The 20,923-nt window shown below is 39.0% G+C and overlaps 1 protein-coding gene across 1 annotated transcript in view; it reads right to left on the reverse strand.

Annotated features, from left to right (window-relative positions):
* The window catches only part of ITFG1 (integrin alpha FG-GAP repeat containing 1), a 199,787-nt gene that overhangs the window by 52,845 nt on the left and 126,019 nt on the right, over positions 1-20,923 (reverse strand). The window contains exons 11-12 of the mRNA XM_050923080.1: positions 11,450-11,600; positions 7,861-7,969 (exon numbers count right to left, since the gene is read on the reverse strand). Of these exons, the coding sequence (XP_050779037.1) occupies positions 7,861-7,969; positions 11,450-11,600 (260 nt within the window). The remainder of the gene's footprint in view (positions 1-7,860; positions 7,970-11,449; positions 11,601-20,923) is intronic.

Consider the following 20,923-nt stretch of genomic DNA (forward strand, 5'->3'; position numbering starts at 1 on the left):
ACTTTGCTCAAATATGCAACAGGATCACACCACTAAAATGCTTATGTTTAGTCACTAATCTTAATTTGCTTTACTAAGAGAAATTTGCTTACACAATACTCAGTCCCATCTATAAAAACTCAATTCAGTGATTGTTTTATGGTGGGTTCTAAACTGTTACAAAATGTATGCAACACAGAAATCTAAGTTTTTCCTGAGTCATAGCTATCAATTAGTCCAGCTGTAGACCAGAGACAACAGAACATTGTTTTCTGAACTTTCAATCAGCCTAATACGATGACAAGCTCTTGTTTAACTGGTAATCAACTTATAATTCCGACATTAATTATTGTTATGGAGGTTCATCTGGCTAGCTCATTGAAAGAATGGTTTGGGTAAATTAGCTGTGCTCATGTTATTGAACAATGTAATATATCATAGCCTAGTTCTCTAAATATACTGGGATATAAAATCAGTGTCTGAATAATACAAGAATATCTCAAATTTACAGTTAGTATTTTCTATAGGACATACAACTGTAATCTACCTTAAGAAAGTAGTATGGGATTGTCAATGTGTATTATGAACATATTTTTATTATATAGGGTTAACACAATAAAAACATGTAATTTATCTTGAACTTCTTCTTAAACAATTACCAATTAGTAATGCTGGGGCCTGTTTGCATTTTGAAAGCTTGTCTATATTCTAAAGTTTTACCAGTTAAACTAATATAGTTATACAGATGCAAGGTCCATGTGGGTACTTTTTTCCAGTAAAAGAGTGGAGTTATTTGGTTAAGCTTCCCAACCAACATGCAGTAAACCTGAAAAAAGGCATTCTGATACTAGAATGAAAGTGTCCATATGGAGGATTTGAGAGTATAAATATTGGTTTAAATTCACAATATAGGTTATATCAGAAATGCATTCCAATGCAGATCAGGCCTAAACACCTTTTTACTCTCCCAATTCTGGACTACTTCTGGCCCACAGAGTAATTTAATCAGTCCTTGGGTGGCCTACATTACAGCAGTGCTGCATATGGTGAGGCTTAGGCCTGGTCTACACTATGATTTTAGGTCGAAATTAGCAGCGTTACCTTGATTTAACCCTGGACCTGTCCACATGACGAAGTCCTTTTGTTAGACTTAAAGGGCTCTTTAAAATCTATTTCTTTACTCCACCTCCAACGAGGGGATTAGCAATGAAATTGACCTTGCTCGGTCGAATTTGGGGTAGTGCAGATGCAATTTGACGGTATTGGCCTCCAGGAGTTATCCCAGAGTGCTCCATTGCGACCGCTCTGGACAGTGCTCTCAACTCAGATGCACTGGCCAGGTAGACAGGAAAAGGCTCGCAGACTTTTGAATTTCATTTCCTGTTTGGCCAGTGTGGCGAGCTGATCAGCACAGGTGAACATGTAGAGCTCATGCAGAGCTCATCAACATGATGTGCACATTGCCCGGTCTGTACTTTGTGAGATGTCTAGGTCCATGTCTATGTCTTCATCACTCCTGTCACCACGCTGCCGTTGCCTCCTAGCCTGGTTTTGCTTTTGCAGCTTATGGTTCTGCGCTGAAAAAAGGTGCAAAACAATTGCCTGCTGTTGCCCCTGACGGAGGGAGGGGCGACTGATGACATGTCTTACAGGGAATTAAAATCAACAAAAGGGGTGGCTTTGCATCAAGGGGAAACACAAACAACTGTCACACAGAATGGCCCTCTCAAGGATTGAACTCAAAACCCCAGGTTTAGTAGGCCGTTGATTTCACAAAACAAATCAGGTCAATTTCTTGTTTTGATCCACTCCATCTATCTTTTACATCTTAGGCTGGCAGCAGACAGTGAAGTACAACTGCGAGCTATCGTCATCTCCTGGGTGCTTGGCAGAAGATGCTGCATTTTGACTGCTAGCGATCATCATCTCCTGGCTGCTCGTCAGAAGACGGTGCAGTATGATTGCTAGCCATCGTCATCTCCTGGGTACTCGGCAGAAAATGGGAACGACCTGGCTGAGTCACTCTCATGTCTGCCCAGGTGCCCCATACCGACTTCACCAAGATCGGCTAAAAGAGAACCCAGGAGTATGATGATGATGGCTACCAATTGTAATGCACTGTCTGCTGCCAAAAGGGAATAAGCAGCTGCTGTGTAGCAATGCAGTCCCATGTCTGCCAGCACCCAGGAGATGTGCGGTGACAGTGAACTGAGCGGGTTCCATGCTTGCCATGGTATGGTGTCTGCTCAGGTAACCCAGGAAAAAAGGCACGAAACCATTGTCTGCCATTGCTTTCATGAAGGGAGGGAGGGAGAGGGGGGCCTGACGACATGTACCCAGAACCACCGGCGACACTGTTTTTGCCCCCATCAGGCATTGGGATCTCAACCCAGGATTCCAATGGGCAGCAGAGACTGCAGGAACTGTGAGATAGCTACCCACAGTTCAACATTCTGGAAGTCGATGCTAGCCTCGGTACTGTGGATGCAGTCCACCGACTTAATGCACTTAGAGCATTTTGTGTGGGGACACGCACAATCGACTGTATAAAAACGATTTCTAAAAAACCGACTTCTATAAATTGACCTAATTTTGTAGTGTAGACATACCCTTAGTCCCTGACTGCCTTTCCTGTTCCCAGCCCCACAACCAGGATGCTCCCTTCACCAGTGCTTGTGAAAGGGTCCTTGGAATGCAGCCTTATGACTGTCTTCTTCAGTTTGTGCTGCTGGAAGAATCCTTCCCAAACTGGAACTCCCAGTGTAAAGACTAATGCAGAGGTAAAGCACAGAGCACCTGTGGGGTTTTAAAAAGTTATCATTCCATTAAACTTAGCTAATGCAGAGCTCAATAAAAATTTTTTTCCTACTATCTTCCCTTTATATTTTTATAGTACTATGCATCCCTAATATAAAATATTTACTACTATGAATGTATATTCAGAGCAGTGGAATATATTTATCTCCTGGACCTTATACTCTAAGCTAGTCTTGTATCTCGCCTCCACTTTCTTTTAAATACTGTCCAAATTTCAACAAAATTAATCATCATACCATGGGCACTACAATCTTTCAGCACAACACTGCAGACTACAGTTTCTGCCTTAACTTTGCATTTCCTTTCCCCCACCTCATTTTAAGACAAACTGTTAGTTTTTGAAATATGGTGTTCAAAATCACAGGTCTTTGCCTCACATTAGTGCCAGATAATGTTGTCAGATTACTCTCAGTAACTTTGAAACTTTTTTCTAAGTTTGCCAACTTGAAATGAACTCCGTTAAAAAAACCAAAGTGAACAGGAGTTTGAAAATAAACCTACTTTGGACATCCTGCCAATTTTTGTGGTTTTACAGTAATGTTTTCCTTCAAGATATTTCTCTCTTTCCTGTTGCTGAGTGAAAGACCTAGACAAATGAGGAACTGACTGAACACTCAGGCGAAAGAGTGAAACTGACTATTCAAAGTGCTATCAAGATATGCATAGTAAATAAACTTAATAAAAAAAATTGCCATCCTAATCTCTTTAATTTATAGTAGCATTCAGTATTACTTGAACAGAAGTGTAATTTTTAAGTTGCCCCTTTAAACAGTGCTGTGAAGTCAATATTATATCTTTCTTAGTAACAGCTTGGGGAGACACATGATTGAGGAAATATCTTGCTGACCATGAAAAAGTCAAGACTTTCATCAGCAGAGTGCAAATTAATATCTCATTTCTTCTTGTTCTTTTCCTCAGCCAACAAACATAACCATATTCTTCTCTAAACTGTGATCAACCAGCTAACCTTCTTCCCAGTCCTAGGCATTGCCAGGCACTAAAAAAGACATATCTAAGCTGTCAAGACATGCATCTGACGAAGTGGGTATTCACCCACGAAAGCTCACGCTGCAAAACATCTGTTAGTCTATAAGGTGCCAAAGGATTCCACAAACCCGGAAATCCTGGACGCCCCATCATCTCGGGCATTGGCACTCTCACTGAAGGACTGTCTGGATATATGGACTCTCTACTCAGACCCTATGCCACCAGCACTCCCAGCTCTCTCCGTGACACCACTGATTTCCTGAGGAAACTACAATGCATTGGTCGCCTCCGAGAAAACACCATCCTAGCCACCATGGACGTAGAGGCTCTCTAAATAAACATCCCACACACAGATGGAATACAAGCTGTCAGGAACACTATCCCTGACGATGCCACAGCACAACTGGCTGCTGAGCTCTGTGCCTTTATACTTACACACAACTATTTCAAATTTGATGACAATATATATCTCCAGATCAGTGGCACTGCTATGGGCACCCGCATGGCCCCACAATATGCCAATATCTTTATGGCCGACCTGGAACAACGCTTCCTCAGCTCTCGTCCACTCACGCCCCTTCTCTACCTACTCTACATTGATGACATCTTCATCATCTGGACCCATGGGAAGGAGACTCTGGAAAAATTCCACCACGATTTCAACAGCTTCCACCCTACCATCAACCTCAGCCTGGACCAATCTACACGGGAGGTCCACTTTCTTGACACCACGGTGCAAATAAGTGATGGTTACATTAACACCACCCTATATCGAAAACCTACCGACCGCTATGCCTACCTTCATGCCTCCAGCTTCCATCCCGGACACATCACACGATCCATTGTCTACAGCCAAGCACTGAGGTACAACCGCATCTGCTCTAACCCCTCAGACAGAGACCAACACCTACAAAATCTCCACCAAGCATTCTCAAAACTACAATACCCGCACGAGGAAATAAGGAAACAGATCAACAGAGCCAGACGTGTACCCAGAAGCCTCCTACTGCAAGACAAACCCAAGAAAGAAACCAACAGGACTCCACTGGCCATCACATACAGCCCCCAGCTAAAACCCCTCCAACGCATCATCAAGGATCTACAACCCATCCTGGACAATGATCCCACACTTTCACAGGCCTTGGGTGGCAGGCCAGTCCTTGCCCACAGACAACCTGCCAACCTGAAACATATTCTCACCAGTAACTGCACACCGCACCATAATAACTCTAGCTCAGGAACCAATCCATGCAACAAACCTCGATGCCAACTCTGTCCACATATCTACACCAGCGACACCATCACAGGACCTAACCAGATCAGCCACACCATCACTGGTTCATTCACCTGCACATCCACCAATGTAATATACGCCATCATATGCCAGCAATGCCCCTCTACGGAAAAGGATAAATGGACACAAATCAGACATTAGGAATGGCAATATACAAAAACCTGTAGGGGAGCACTTCAACCTCCCTGGCCACACTATTGCAGACCTTAAGGTGGCCATCCTGCAGCAAAAAAACTTCAGGACCAGACTTCAAAGAGAAACTGCTGAGCTTCAGTTCATCTGCAAATTTGACACCATCAGCTCAGGATTGAACAAAGACTGTGAATGGCTTGCCAACTACAGAACCAGTTTCTCCTCTCTTGGTTTTCACACCTCAACTGCTAGAACAGGGCCTCATCCTCCCTGATTGAACTGACCTCGTTATCTCTAGCTTGCTTGCTAGCATATATATACTGCCCCTGGAAATTTCCACCAAATGCATCTGAAGAAGTGGGTATTGACCCACGAAAGCTCATGCTCCAAAACGTCTGTTAGTCTATAAGGTGCCACAGGATTCTTTGCTGCTTTTGCATATCTAAGCTGAATGACAGCCATAAACCTATATGTCATCTGTATACTGATGGCACTGGCCTCACCTACTACCTCACATAATATACTGAATAGGGTAAGATATTACACAGTTGCCTATGAATGATTACCTCACCAAAAAAAAAAAAAAAAAAAAAAAAAAAAAAAAATAGCAAGGCCTCTCTCTACACTACAGACTAACATTCCAAATTTGTTTTAAAAACTGACACAAAAGAAAATTGATTTCTTAGGACCAACACCAAGAATGTATGCCATCTTGATCAAATTATTTTTGGATTACTCTACAGTCTCTGAAATCCATCATTACCTGTTAAAGGTAGAACTATTCCACATCCAATATCCAAGTGCAGGGGTTTTTGCTACTCTTTACACTGTTTTAGATGTTAAGGAAATTAACTACACTAGGGGAAACATATAAGTCTAATTTATGTTTTTGCATATAAGAGAAGAATATTTTCAAATCTGTTTTGGGTTTCACAAGTCACTGATTTTGGCCTGGTGTCAGTGAGGGAAGCTTCCAAGTGCCTGCTCAACTGTCTCAGCACGGACTTCATCTTTATGATCATTGGGAACCAGTTTCTCTACAGCCTCTTCAGCTGTCTCAGTGTGGACCATACCCACAGGCCAGCTGGGGGCCCAATTTTGCTGCAGCCTGCTCAAATGTCTCTGCACGGACCTTGCTCACGTGCTGGTGGGAGTCAAGTTTAACATCAGCTTGCTCAATTGTCCTGGTATGGACCTTGCCCACAAGCCAGCTGGGAGTTGAGTTCCTGCAGTCTGCTGTCTCGGTCTGCAATTTTTGAGTGGGGAAAAGGAAGAAACAAGCAATGCTGTCCTTCAAATTCTCCTTAGAAATTCAAAAGTTTTTGAGTTTAGCATTTCTGAAAAAACTTTTGAAGCTAATGAAGAAGCAGAAAAACGTAATTAAGAATCTTAAAAGTTCTGTGAAAATTCTGCTATAAAGGAAAAGATGGATTCTGCTGCTTGTGCCACTTGGAGCAAGAGAATTCGGGAGAGTACCTTCTAAGGGGCAAGCCTAAGCACAGGCTCAGAGTGAAGATTTGATATGCCATGGACATGGGGCATGCCCTACTGTGAAGACTGTCTGACTTGGAGTGTATTGCATATATTATTTTAAGATACAGTTGGTCAAAATTTGTGTTTAAAATACTTGATAGTGTCCTTTTAAATGCAGATAATAGAATTAATTAAAATAGAAAAACAAGATAAAAAGGATAAATAACCTGTCAGAGTTCTGTATAATATTTAGAATTCTTCATCTGCAATAGCCCCCTCCATTTTTAAGACTTACCGTATATACTCGATCATAAGCCGGTTCATTTATAAGCCGACCCCCACAAGATGGATAAGTAAAAATAGAACATTTGTATGACCCGTTCATAAGCCGACTCTCTATAATTCAGGGGTCAGCAAACTTTGGCTCCCGGGCCATCAGGATAAGCTGCTGGTGGGCCGAGATGGTTTGTTTACCTCGAGTGTCCCGGCACGCCAGGGGAAATTTTTTTTCGGGTGGGGGGGAGGGAGAAGCTGGGGGTCAGGGGAGTAACCCCTGTGACCACCCCCCACGTGACCCCACTCCTAGCCCGAGACCCCCACACTCTCCACATCCCATCCCTTCCCACCTTATCTGGGGAAGGCCAGCGGAGAATGTCTCTGGCCTGGCTGGAGCTGCTCCGCCAGGCTGGGCAGTGCGGCCGCAGCCTGCTCCTCTGGGTCAGACTGGGCGGTGAGGCAACAGCATGTTCCAGCAGGCTGGGCCAGGTGGCACGGCCGCAGCGTGTTCCAGCAGGACGAGAGGCGCCAGCCCCGGAATTGCAGCTGCTTCAGAGGCTCTGGGGACAGCAGCGTGGCCAGAAGCACAGAGACTCTGGCCCTGCCTCTTCCTTCTGACTCTGCTGGCTGTGCAGCCTCTCCTTGCTCCCTCTGTTGCGGGGAGGGGCTGTGTTCCACCTCTCCCTCTCTATACTCGTTCATAAGCTGACCCCCCTTCTTTGGTACTTACCTTTTTTACTAAAAAAATTCAGCTTATGAACGAATATATACAGTACTTTTGATATACTAATACAACTATGCTTTTCTTTTCTTGCATTATCACACTTAGTATAATAGTTAAAGTATTCATACTGCTTTCATGAATACTTCCATTTTTATATGATTTTATGGTGATCACTTACCAATAACTTTAACAAAATAAGCATCTGCTTCAAAGTTATTCTTTAATGTGTGGATGGCAAATTCACTGTTGAAATAGCCTTTGCTTAGTACAATGATATCCAAGATTCCCTGGGAGGAAAAGATCAAAAGATTAGAATAAACTAGCAAGCTAAATAACATCTAAATACAGTAAACATAAATCCTCATGAAGAGAGAAACTATTTCTCAATTTATGTGCTTTGTGAGATTTATAAGACACCAAACAACTTTTATTTCATATTAAGATTCTAAATCATCTAGATTAAATAATTACATGTAACATAATAGAATCAGTTTTCTTCTCCAACCTCTAATCCCAAGTCAGAGGAGAGGGGCAAATTAGACCATAAAACCTCTTTTCCAGTTCTGAACAACTTTCCCCCTTGACATACCCATTCCTCAAAGCCATGTGCACCTTGGACAGCTGAAAATGACTCCCTCTGGAGCCCAATGGTTGTAGAACAACAAAGGGACCTTCTTCCAAATTCTGTTTGCGTTTGAGCACACTCTGTTCTTAACTTAAGTTGAGGTGTTTTAACTATTTGCATATAAAGTGGTTACTATTAAAAAATATCTGAAATACTTGGAATAACTATAGTATCAGTTGGCAAATGTTGAGTTTTTAAATATCTGCTATATATAAACCAACATGTAATCAAAGATTGTATTTATTTTTTTACAGCTGACACAACCAGTTTAGCTTGAAAACATATCTACCTGAAGAATACCTGATTCTAGTAATGTTTTTGTTAAACTAATCTTTGCAAGGACACATCAAAAAATTAAAGAAAAAATAAAAACACCCAATTTTGTGTGGGGAATTCATTTAACTGGTTTACTACCTATGCAACTTTCAAAGCACAAGTGCTGGTCAGATACTCATGAAACTGCTCTGTCTATAAGCATCAAACACTATGTCACCATGTCAACTCTACAGAGAACAATTTTACTTTTGAGTTGAGAGGCTGGCTGGGTAAATTACCAGCAGCTGACGCGTGACTTGAACAAGGGATGGTGATATCTGCCTTCAGCTCAAAGCTCTCTCAAGAGTGAAATGGGAGATCAGAATGACTCAAAACCATAACATATAGTTTTACCCCAGCAGATCTTGTCTGAAAGGTGTATTGGCTCAGTGACTGCTGTGGAGCCAAATTACCAGATATCCAAATAGCTTTGAAAGAATGGCTTTCAAAGGTAGCAAGGTTGACTCCCTCTGCTTTGGTTTCCTTCCATGATTTTCTTGCATAATTTGTTGTTTTGTTTTTGTATATATTACAGTAACTAAATATCCCCAAGCGAGTTACTTAAAAAGAAAAGGAAGATAAAGTTACAAAAACCATTTTCATCTATGTTCTGGACACAGCAAAGAGTAACAGTTGGGAATCAGACATAACTGCCTTGAGGAGATAAAATGCCCTCCAATTATGTGGACTTATTCAGAACTTGTCAAGAGTTATTTATGAACATAGCTTTTTAAGAAAAATCTAATTTAAAAAATGGTGTCCTATGAAATCATGAATTCAAGACTTACAAGTCAGTTTTTAAGTACTCTATTTTTAGGTACAGTAACAATGGAAGTGTCACTTAAAATATTTTTTAATCAATTACAGACAACAATTTACACACATCTGTCTCTGATTGAAACAGATTTGTTTTCTAGGGCTTGACTGTGTCTAAGGCTCAACCCTATGTAAAGCGCATCACCCCAGGAGAAAACCAGATAAGGAATTTTACAGTTACTTCCCTGTTCCCTGTGCATAAGCTTTACCTTGGGAGGTCAGGGACAGGGAAAGGGGGAAATAACTTACTAAAGCTCTGAAACTTATTGCACCGCTGACAAGCGGATGGAGGTGAGAGAGAGATCTACACTCTGCCTACTCCCTGGGGAGATCAAACATAGAGCCCCATCTTTTCCTCCTATGACTGAGCCATGATGTAAGGAGACCTAATAGATCCACACAGGGACAAGGGTTTTACTCCCTCTTACTACTCTGTCCACCAAATAAGTGTAAATTACAAATTACTTTGTTTAGGGCAGATTGTAAAGTTTATATCAGAAACCTAGATTTTCAAAAATGAGTTCTCTCAAAGCACAAAAATGTGTACTTTGACTGCATATGCAAATCATGTACTCCATGCACTAATGGCCAGTTATGCACCTAACAGGCCATTCCCCAAGTAATTAGGGACATACCTTTTTAAAAATCAGATCTTTTATTACAAGTGACACTGAACATTAGGAGTTTAATACCAAAATTTGTATGTGAAACAGCTGGATTTTCATTGCTTTGCAATCAAAATCAAATAAGCCTCCTAATTACCTGAAATTAAGCTCAGGTCAATACTTGCTAAGTTTGCAAACTGAGCTAAAGTTTCAGGTTTGACTTAAATTTGTGTTAGCTTTTGGATTTTCTTATCTAATTTTGCACTGCTTTAGTCAGCAGACAATATTATGTACCAAGTGCCATGTACTATGCAATGCCATTGAATCCTTTGTTATGTTTAATGGGAATTATATCACTTTTATTAATTCTTAACATAAAACATGGCTGTGCTAAGTAGTTACCAGCTTTACACTCAAAGATATTTTAAAGTACTTATTTCAATCTAAATTACTAGGTAAAATAAAAGTATTTTCCAAAACTTAGAGGACAGCAAAAACTGACAATCACCTATAGCCCTTGGAATCCTATCTTACTTCCAAGAAAGTCTGTAGTCTAGGAAAGATGGAATGGGCAGTTATTTACGGGCTAGATGGAGAATATACCAAAAGATAGCCTGTGGTTAGTTTTGGGTCTCAAGAGTTAATCAGGGCATGGAGATAACTGAAGGTTTAGAAGTCTGACAGGAAGTAGAATTTAGGGAAGGCCTGGCATTGAGATGGGGATCATGTGTTTTATATCACTATATGTTTTATGTAGGGAGTAGTTTAATATGATGGTTCGGGTGACTGGATTTGGAGCTTGTCAAAGGTAATAGTCAATGGGAGGAAAGGAGTCCCTGCTAGATAGGGGTCTGAATACTTCTCGAAATGCACACAGAAGGATTAAAACAAACAGTCACTAGGGGTTGGACAGAGTAATTCTGGTGGTTGTAGTTGGGGTACAATGCTGCAATGAGTTTACTTGGTCTAAGATTTAATATTAATTGCCAAATTCTCTTAATGCAGCAATAAATTATTTTTCAATCAACGAAGTTGTAAATCTTTGGGTATTTTGGTTAATTAGTCATAGAATGAGCAGCTTTTTTTCACTCTAGTGATAAAAATATCAAAGGGCTGCTGAACCCCCGTTTAGTATAAATGTAAAAAAATTACGCCAAAAAGTTAACAAACATGAATCTATTCAAGGTATTTGTATCACGTAGTGTATCAATCAGGCAGTTCTTTCACAAATTCTATTGCTTACCCTTCAGCTTTAACGGACTTGTTTTAATTAACTCATTAGCTTTCATTAGGTTTTTAGATTTCCTAGTCAAATAGTAAGTAGTAGTACTTTAGAATGAAAGCTCAAATAGGAATGAGCAGATAGCTATTAAAAGCAGAAATACAGTGAAGGGTTCTGAACTCACATCTTCATAAATGTCAAAGAAGGTTGCCACCACAGCATCTTTGATTTGATTTAGATCAGAGAGTTCCCAGTAGACTTTAAACATACGATGTACGCTTCTGCAGCTTGCATTGTTGCATGGGACATTCTCTAATAAAAATGCCTGCTGATTGCTGTAAAATAAAAAGCCATTAACAGTTTATCCCATATAAAGAAAGTCTGTATATCATATTTCATCTGTAATCTCTCCTACTTAAATATTTATAACGTCATACCTCTTGAAAAATGACTATAATAAAAAGAAGCTAACAATTGGTGGATACTTTATATCTACCTACTACTAACCACCTCCCGAAAACACAACTTGTTTCGCTTTATCCCTGGAGCAGAGGTCATTTGTACTAAAGTGATTTAAGGATTAAAGGGAGAGTGAAGAAGCCTGGTCCTGGAGTAGAAAGTATTGTTGATATTTTCCAAGCCAATCAATAAAAATATTGTAACGCTCGATAATGTCCAGCCCAACTTGAAGTATTTCCTTGAATAAAAAATGTAACTGAAATACTACATAAATGAAGTATCAGAGGGGTAGTCATGTTAGTCTGGATTTGCAAAAGCAGCAAAGAGTCCTGTGGCACCTTATAGACTAACAGACGTATTGGAACATGAGCTTTCGTGAGTGAATACCCACTTTGTTGGATGCATGCATCCGATGAAGTGGCTATTCACCCACAAAAGCTCATGCTCCAATACGTCTGTTAGTCTATAAGGTGCCACGGGACTCTTTAATTTTCTTCATTTATGTAAAAGCAGCAATCTCCACCCTTGCATCAATATATTAATAACTTTATGAATCAAATGATTCTCTTAAGGTTTAGGAACTTTTTGTTCAAATTTAAGGTTAATTTCAGTGTAATTTAAGGTTACACTAATTTCCTAATCACTACATTTTTCATTACTGTTCTAAAACAATAACTTCTATAAACCAATGGTACAATAATAATAAGATATAGAAATAAACTGAATTAGACATTTGCTATCCTCCAAAAAGACACATGATACAGTGAGGTTGTGATAAGACAAGGAGATCAAAACCTGGGTACTAAACTCATCAATATCATCAGTCTACAGACTTAACAAATGCAGAGACCTCTGCCTTATAAAGTTCTCCCCTGCCCGTTTACGCTAAGTTTTCTCCTGAAATTTGGGAGAAAGCAGCAGCTTTCTACAAAATCTAAAAGGCCGATGTTTGTAGTTAAAAAAATGTTAAAACAATATCCAGACAAATTTGTGAATTGGGAGTGGGGGCACAGCTCACTTCATGCTCACAAGATCTTACAAGTTTGCCAGTGTACCAGGTTATTTGCTATATTTGGATATGATATGCGGTGGAGGGAAAAAGACAATGGGTAGACAACTATACTAATAGAGAGGACTATTTGCCAGGGCTGTTAGTCAAAGATTGATAGATGACAATACTGGTGTTTACATTGCATTATTCATGTCTTTCACAGGGTGACTGGCTCCTGTAAGAGTGTGTGTGCACATAGATTAATTACCTGCTGCCCAACAGGGCTCAGGAGAAGGCACCTGGGCTTTATAAAAGAGGAGACAGCTGCAGGTTGTTGTTAAATGCCCACAGACATTTCAGGGAGTAAGAAGGTTCCTGCAGGGCCCAGAGCCAGCAAGGGAAAGAGAGCCCGTGGAGAAGGCCAAACTCCAGGCAAAAGGTGCTGCTAAGAAAGCAGGAAGACAGGACCCCGCCCGCCCCTGCCCCCTCCCCCCCGCCCCGGGGAGGAGAAGCTGTCCCCAGCTTGGGACAGGGGTGAAAGAAAATAACTTTTAAAGAGAGGACAGACCCTCAGGGAGGAGGGGCTGGGCCAAGCTGAAACAGAGATGAAGACTTCGTAAGTTTAAGATTGTTTGGAAAGACTTTGTGCAGGACTTAATAGACTGGACACCAAAAAGGAATGTTTTGAATATATAGCCTGTGTGGACTTTTTTAGTAGAACCTGAATTAACGGCTCAGCAAAGCCACACTAGCCAGCTGGGATGCTATAAGGTGCTTGACAATCTGTGATGCACTTCATGAACATTAGCTAATACTTACTATTTACCTCACAGAAGTTTTGTATCTCCATTTTACAGAGCAACAAACAGCATAGTGTATTGCAGTGACCTAAGAGTGTTTCCCCAATCTCAAGGACTACCATCCACAGTCGGTATTTTGGGGCGTGGACTGAGGATTTTCTTTGAAAAAAGTCACTATTTTCCAGGGTTTCAAGCGAAACTTGGAGCCTAGCCACTCAATTGCTATGGCTCTCACTGGCAGCATCATGGAATCCACGGATGACTACCACAAGGCATTAACTAGGGATATTTTCTCTCTCATGGACTTAAATTTGTTGTGCTTCTGTGTGTATATGAGTATGAATGTGAGAGAGAGAGAGAAGGCTTTTTAGGTTGCCGCAACTGGACATTATGGCCTAGAAAAGAATGCACTTGCCAGTGAGGGCTCTAAAGGCTGCTGAAGAAGTGTAAAAGTTCCTCTTTCTGTGTACAGTGTATTTTGGGATCAATTCCCCGGTAGGAATACCATGCCCTTTGCCATGGATGCCACTGCTGCATCACCTTTATGGAGGATGAAAAGAGAACAATTGGAAGAGGGCATAACACAACCCTGAGAGAGCCCAGATCTTCCTCCTGGGAAGAAAAGGCAAGTCACAAAGATTCCCTGCAAGTGTCTCCTTAATGAACAAACACTTCTTGGCTTTCTGCTTGCCTCACTTAACCTGCTCCACCAAAAGAAAGTTGAGAGAGCAAATACAAAGAAGCCCACCTGGGGAGGAATGCCAGTGAAACTCTGATCCCTTTTGGGGGAAAGAAGAATGATTTTTGGGGAAAGATTTTGCTAGTTGCTGCCCCCAAAACAGATTTAAATGCTACAATTGCAATGGATAAGATGGAACTACTGAATTGCTGCTCTGCTTGCAACACCACCAGCAAAGAATCTGGTAAAAAACAAACAAACAAAAAAACTGCCAAAGGGATGTGGCTAAGACCTACAACTTCCTGGACTAGTCTGAAACCACCAAGCATCTTCTGGAAGAAATATACAACAAAATGTCTAAGATTGAGGGAGAGGCTGAAATCCAGAAATAGTTTGTTTGTTTGTTTTTTTAAATAACCATTCTCTTAGCTGATAATTTGAGGTGCGCTATTGGTTATATGAATCCCCTTCTTCCCTGATGTATTAATACTTCCTATACAAAACAAATGACTCAATCCTTTGTTTATTACTACACTCCACATTTTAAAGAAACTTTTATAAAACTATGAGCCTCCTTTAACAATTTCGTTCTTTAAAAATATTGTCAAGAAAATTTTTGCATTTGTATCTAGTATGAATCATCACCATTTTATTACCTCTGCAATTTTTCTGACATTGTACTGTCTAAACCTAATACCACAGCTTATTATCATAAAAATGGTAGCATATTGTAATTTCTTTATGTATTATATTAGTACCTTATCAGGTAAGGCTAGTATATGATATGGTGACACAGCTCGAGTATAACATATTGTTTCAATTTACCTTTTTCATGGTCTTTTGATACATTCATTTGTAAATGGATGTTAGTTACTTTGCAAGAACTTTTACGACGAGCCTTTCTCCCAGTTTAGTTTCCAACCACAATATTCTGTTTTATCATTTAATCTAAATGATTAGATACTAATTTTTACGACAGATGGTTTTTCAGATTTGAATTGCATGATATGTTCAAGACTGACTATTTACCCCATGGCATATATGATGGAAACCATAGGAAACTTATTTACTACTGTATCCTACATTTTCCTTCCTTGGTTGTCTGAATGCTTTTCTGTTGAAGCATGTAGTCAAGAAATATGGTCCCATGTCAAAAGAATATATCTGAAGCTCATAGTATGGACAAGCAATAATGGAAGTTACATTGCAAAAAAAGAAACACTAGGAAAACATATTAATAATGAAATGGCATTGAGAAAGGCAAGAAAAACTGGAAGGCAGCCAACATAGCAAATAAGCAGATGATGTAAGGAAAAACTTAAATATATGTTGAAAGCTGAGAAGCACACAAATAGAAAAATGTCCAGTAGACAGAGGACAAAAACCACAAATTCAGAGATGCTGAGTCTCTCTCAGGGATGAGCAGAGACCAGGAACAGTGGTTGTTTATAGGCACAAATCTAGGTTTTGTCTGTAAATACTTAGAGGTTGTTTTTTTTTTATCCTGATTTAAAAAAAAAAATAGTACACAAAATTAAAGGATGAACAGAGTCCCTTGATTCTGAATATGCAAAAACCAACAACCCTGCCCCCAAAGTAGTAATAATGAAAGTAGTATAACAAAATACGAACAATTGTGAAAAAACCTCTACCGTGATTAGAAATCTCCACCCAGTTATTTAAGTAAGGGGTAAAAAAATGTAGTAAGAACAACACTGTCTATTATGGCCATCTAAACATATGTAAATTCTTATAGCAAGTTTGTGACAAGGTCAATTTCCTATTATTTTAATGACACTTGGTGGCTTTACTATCTCAAAACAAACCTCTTGAGTCTGACAAAGGAAGAGAGTCCTTAAATGGCAAAATAATATCCCTGAGAGTCTATAATTCAAGAACAAAAAAAAAAGGGATGGGGAGAAATGGGGGTAGAAAATGAGCAGACCATAATATAATGATAAAATGTCAAGTCAATGCAAGTTATGCTAATGTTGAAAAAAGAAAATATAGCAATTAAGTTGAAGTACTCATATGCAGCAGAGCAATATAAGCCCACGAACTCTGATTTAGGACTGCCACATCACCCGTAGCATGCTACACACAATATTAACAAAATATTTAGTTCTCCAGCCAGTGCTGAGTATACAGATTGGTATAACTAATTTATTTACCACCTGCATAACATTATTCCAAACAATTTATGAAGTATAGTCAAGGGAATGTAATGTCTAGTGTGACCTTCCAATAAAAGGCTGTATATTGTTGCAAAGCTAGACTTACTAGGGTCAGGTTACGGGTGGCATGGCTTAAATCAGAATACCTTTCTTTCATGGTTTTGTTTGTGTCCACCTTACGGTTATTTTAACATACTTTGTGGGAAATAGTAGTAAATATCCACTGCTCAGTTTCTCATGCGCACCTGACTTTGGGTCATTCTATGAACTTTATTCTGCGTACTTTACAATGACTGTCTGTTACCTAAAGGAAATCTGAATGACTAATATCTAGCTCCAGACATTCATGATCATATATATTGGCCTCTAACTTTTAGATTTACTCAGTTCTAGGCTGCCTGTCCAGCCTGTATATTAAGGGATATCCCTTGTTTTACACTGTATCTGACAGCCTGTAGCCAATAATGACCTACTAAGAAACATTTGATTAAATATGTTTTCAAGTAATGCTGATGCAAAGGATCATACAGGGTGTTGAAAATGTATTATTTTGTTCTACCAAGAGAATACCATGAAGAGAAGCTGCTTACAAATATGCAGTTTTATATTTTATCTACTTAGTGGTTGTTTACTTCAAATATGGGTAGTTGTGTTCAATTTCCTAGTTATGAACTATATGGTTCACTGTTCTTAAACTGCTACTCATGATATATATATCTCATGTACAATAACATGATAATATACTATTAGCCAGTAAAACTGCCTAGGTTACTACATTTGAACAAAAAAAGTGTATCCTTGGAAAATAATTTGTTAGGTTTTATGTTTATAGTTTAATACCCATGTTCCATGCTTTTGGGATGTTAAATGAAAAGCTGTGTTAAAAGTAACTGGTTACCATTAATTTTATTATAGCTTAGAGAACTCCTAATTAGGAGGCTGAATGTAGCAAATAATATAGAGAAGCATAGCAGTATTTAAAAAAAAAGTTTTGAATATTATTACTCTCTCTAAAGACAGAGTACAAAGAAATGAATATATTAGAACAACACTGAAGAGATTAACTGTTGTATAGTTACCGGATTTAAATCCTCTTACTTATTTATTATAATTTGAATATTGGAAATTCCAAGATTTTAAATACAATCCTATTCAAAAGAGAGAAGATGCATGCATTTGTATTGCCTATAGATTTATATATAGGCAATACAAATGCACATAGATTGGAATTCTAATCTGCAGATTCTGATTCAAGTATTTAAGTAAATCATCCTTCAAAGGCAGAAAAACATATAGCAGCCCACTCTGCATTAAACCTCTTCAAGTACAAGGACTTTTGGGGTTCAAAGGGACATTTGGGAGCAAAAAAAAAATGAATTTATTTATTTAAATATATTCATGCTGTCAATGTTACAAGGCTATTATTCAAAATCAATAGGATGTGGCAGGAAATGAAACAGCATGGTCTTATTTCAGATATGAAAACACTTGAGGCTATCCATCATTTTTCTTCTTATTTACTTGGAAGGAGAGTGAACCAAAGCCATCCCTGATCATCTCAAAACATATTATCTCTACTCCAATGTTTTGTAGAGAATTGCAAAAACCCACTTTGAATCAATTTTTCAGAAGGATGCTAAATGCATAGAATCAATTTTATCTTTATTCTTCCATGTCAGAAAGCCATTGTTGTAGATCAGCATGGTCTCAGATGAATAAAATGCTGAATGCCCCCTTTAATTCCACTAAGTTACAATATCATAGCAATTAAAAACTAGGCTTCCTGGACTCTACCACAGATTCAAGTCAAAGGTTTAGAAAAAAGCTCTTATCACTTAATCATAGTAATCAATCACTGAAATTAGATGTGTAGTAGTAGTATTGAAGTTGTAGGAAAAATAATTAAATAGCTTGATCCAAATAGACGGTTCTTCAGAAACTAGCTGAGGTTTCCATTTTTGTTTTATTTCAAGTAGAGTTTTAAAATTTAATTCTTATGGTCTATGTGAATTCCACGAGACCTTTGAGCCAATAATGCATTTGTTTAAATCTGTCTAAAACTATGAATTAACACTGCTAAAAGTAAAATGTGACAATGATACTGGGCCTGCAAAATAAAATAAAAATGTAATTTTATCAAGGCTTATTCTATTGGAAAATATTAGTAAGCTGCTTCTGTGATTCTTATGCATACAGTTAAATATGCTGCATTTTTTCTAGTATTGTATTTTTCAGCTCTTAATTTCACATCTGTGCTGTCCCTGCTAAATCTCTTTGCTCTTCCAGCCTCTCATTTTTTCCTGAGAAGTCTGACAGAACTCCCCAGCTCCCTGAGTTCTTCTGATCTTTCCTCTCAGCATGTCACCCCCACCCCATCTGCAATTTTAGTTCCCTAGGTCAGACTGTGCGCTACATGGCTTTGAAGGATTCAAGCCTGCAAATAACTTTTGTATGATAAAACCAATATTAATATCTGATATTTGTGATGCTGGATGTAAAAATAATATATAGGAGATAAATAGGAATTAAAATTAATGTGTTCCACCAGTAATTCATGCAATGAAATGTAAGTCACTTCCATTCTTTTATTCTGAAATATTTTTAAACCATCCAAAGCATGTAGATATTATTGTATATTCTATAGCTATTGCAAAGCTCAGGAAGCATCCTAAGAATTTCAAAGGGAAATCTAAAATATCTATCATCACTGTCTGAGGAAAAAAAATTTTTACATTCAAGGAACACGGTTCCACTGCGTTTGAATTATTGTACAAAACAAGAGTCATCTTAAACATATATTGAAAATAAACTTAGAACTGATTTTTCATTTACTTTTCTTCAGAAGTTTTATGTAAAAGAAAAATTAAGAAAAGAAAGGTGGGGGACAGTGAGTTCTCACACACTTTTACCCAAGAGTACAGTAGAACCTGGAAAAAGAAAAAAAGAGATGGGAAAGCACAAGAATAAGAAAACTAAAAAGAAAAGATTTTACAAACATAGGGTTACTGTGTGTCCCTGAAAATTGACTTCCCTGATTTCATAAGTCTCTGCTGACTCATCCCGTGAAGAATCTACCAGTCCACTAAGCAGATGAAATTGAGAGTACACCAGCTAAGTACATATGTACTTCAGGGACCATGCTGTCCTAAGACTAGCTCTTATGTTGCCCTACCCCAACCTCCTGATGTGTGGAACGGATAGACTTGAGCCAGCCCACCCTGGCACGTAAAAGCACATTTCCATTAAGTTGAAAACTTAGTCTCTAAGCAATGACTGAAATTGTGGCATTACAGGCAATGCATCCACAACACCACCACATGCAAGTGGCTACTGTCCAGATCTGTACAAGTGGTCTCATTTCTTCCCCATCTCTGCAGCAGATGTGAACATATTGCTGAGAGCAGAAATGTGGAGAGAGGTTGATAAGAGGAAGAGGGAATGAAGAAGGCGTTGCATAGTAGAGTAATGTGACAAGAAAGGGAGGGCCCTTTTCCTTCTCCCCTCCCCCCAAACAGTTGTGCATACTATCACCATCAAATAAAACTTTCTCTGAGCCCAGCAAGCCAACGGGCACCAATCTTGGTTTCTCAGTTCAAAAATCTAGTCATTATAAAGAAGCAGTAAGCAAAGGACAATAAAACAGGCTAAAGAAGAAAGAGAAGTCTATGACTCCAACACTGGTAAGGCTTAGCAGCATTATAGGGATGCTTTTTGGTGATGCTCACCAAAAAGCGTACAATGCTACCCTTTTTCCTGTATGTTGGGAAAACAAAGGATCCTTGCAGGCTGATACAAAGCATCAGAAGGAGTATATCATATACTTCAGGAAATACGAAGTCTGCAAAAGCCAAATTGCTTTCTTGAAATCAGGAGCATCACCTACAAAGACCCTGCCATCTTTACAAGCAACTTAAGACTATTACCTCAGCTACCATAATTCATAGATAATGGCCCAATTCACTCAATTCTGGGATTAATGCTTACTACTGTCTACTGGACACACTGCTTTCTAATCTAATGTCCTTAAATATATAAACTAACTATGCATCAGAAATCTGGCCAATGTGATGCTGAATAAAAATTTGGAAGCAATAGTGAAAGTTGTGGAATGAAAGGTTGTTGTGTAGATGATGCTCTAATACCAATTAAACATATAGCTGACATCGGACAAGCATGTGGAAATCCAAATTTCATGTGGAAATCTTTGGGTGCTGGATGTTCCATAAAGGCAAGGAACTTTCCATGTAATAACATATGGCAAAAATGTTAGTTTCTAAACAGGGGATTCCCTTTTTTAGGCAGGGTAGCATGTGTATACTGGCTTCTTGAAAGAGAAAAACAATAGCAATGGAAACAGTTCAGAGTCACAGTTTGAAAAAATCCTGGCTCTCTGGGCCTGTGACAAAATGCTGAGCTCAACCTACAGAATTACAGCCACTATCTCTGAATGAAATAAACTTTTGTTTTTCTCCCAGTCTGGCTATCTTAGTTAGGAAGAACAAAATAATATTAAAAGTATCCTCTGTAGATAAGGGAGCAGAGACTTCAATGGTGT

This window comes from Gopherus flavomarginatus, chromosome 14 (assembly GCF_025201925.1).
Source record: "Gopherus flavomarginatus isolate rGopFla2 chromosome 14, rGopFla2.mat.asm, whole genome shotgun sequence".
NCBI classification, from domain to species: Eukaryota; Metazoa; Chordata; order Testudines; family Testudinidae; genus Gopherus; species Gopherus flavomarginatus.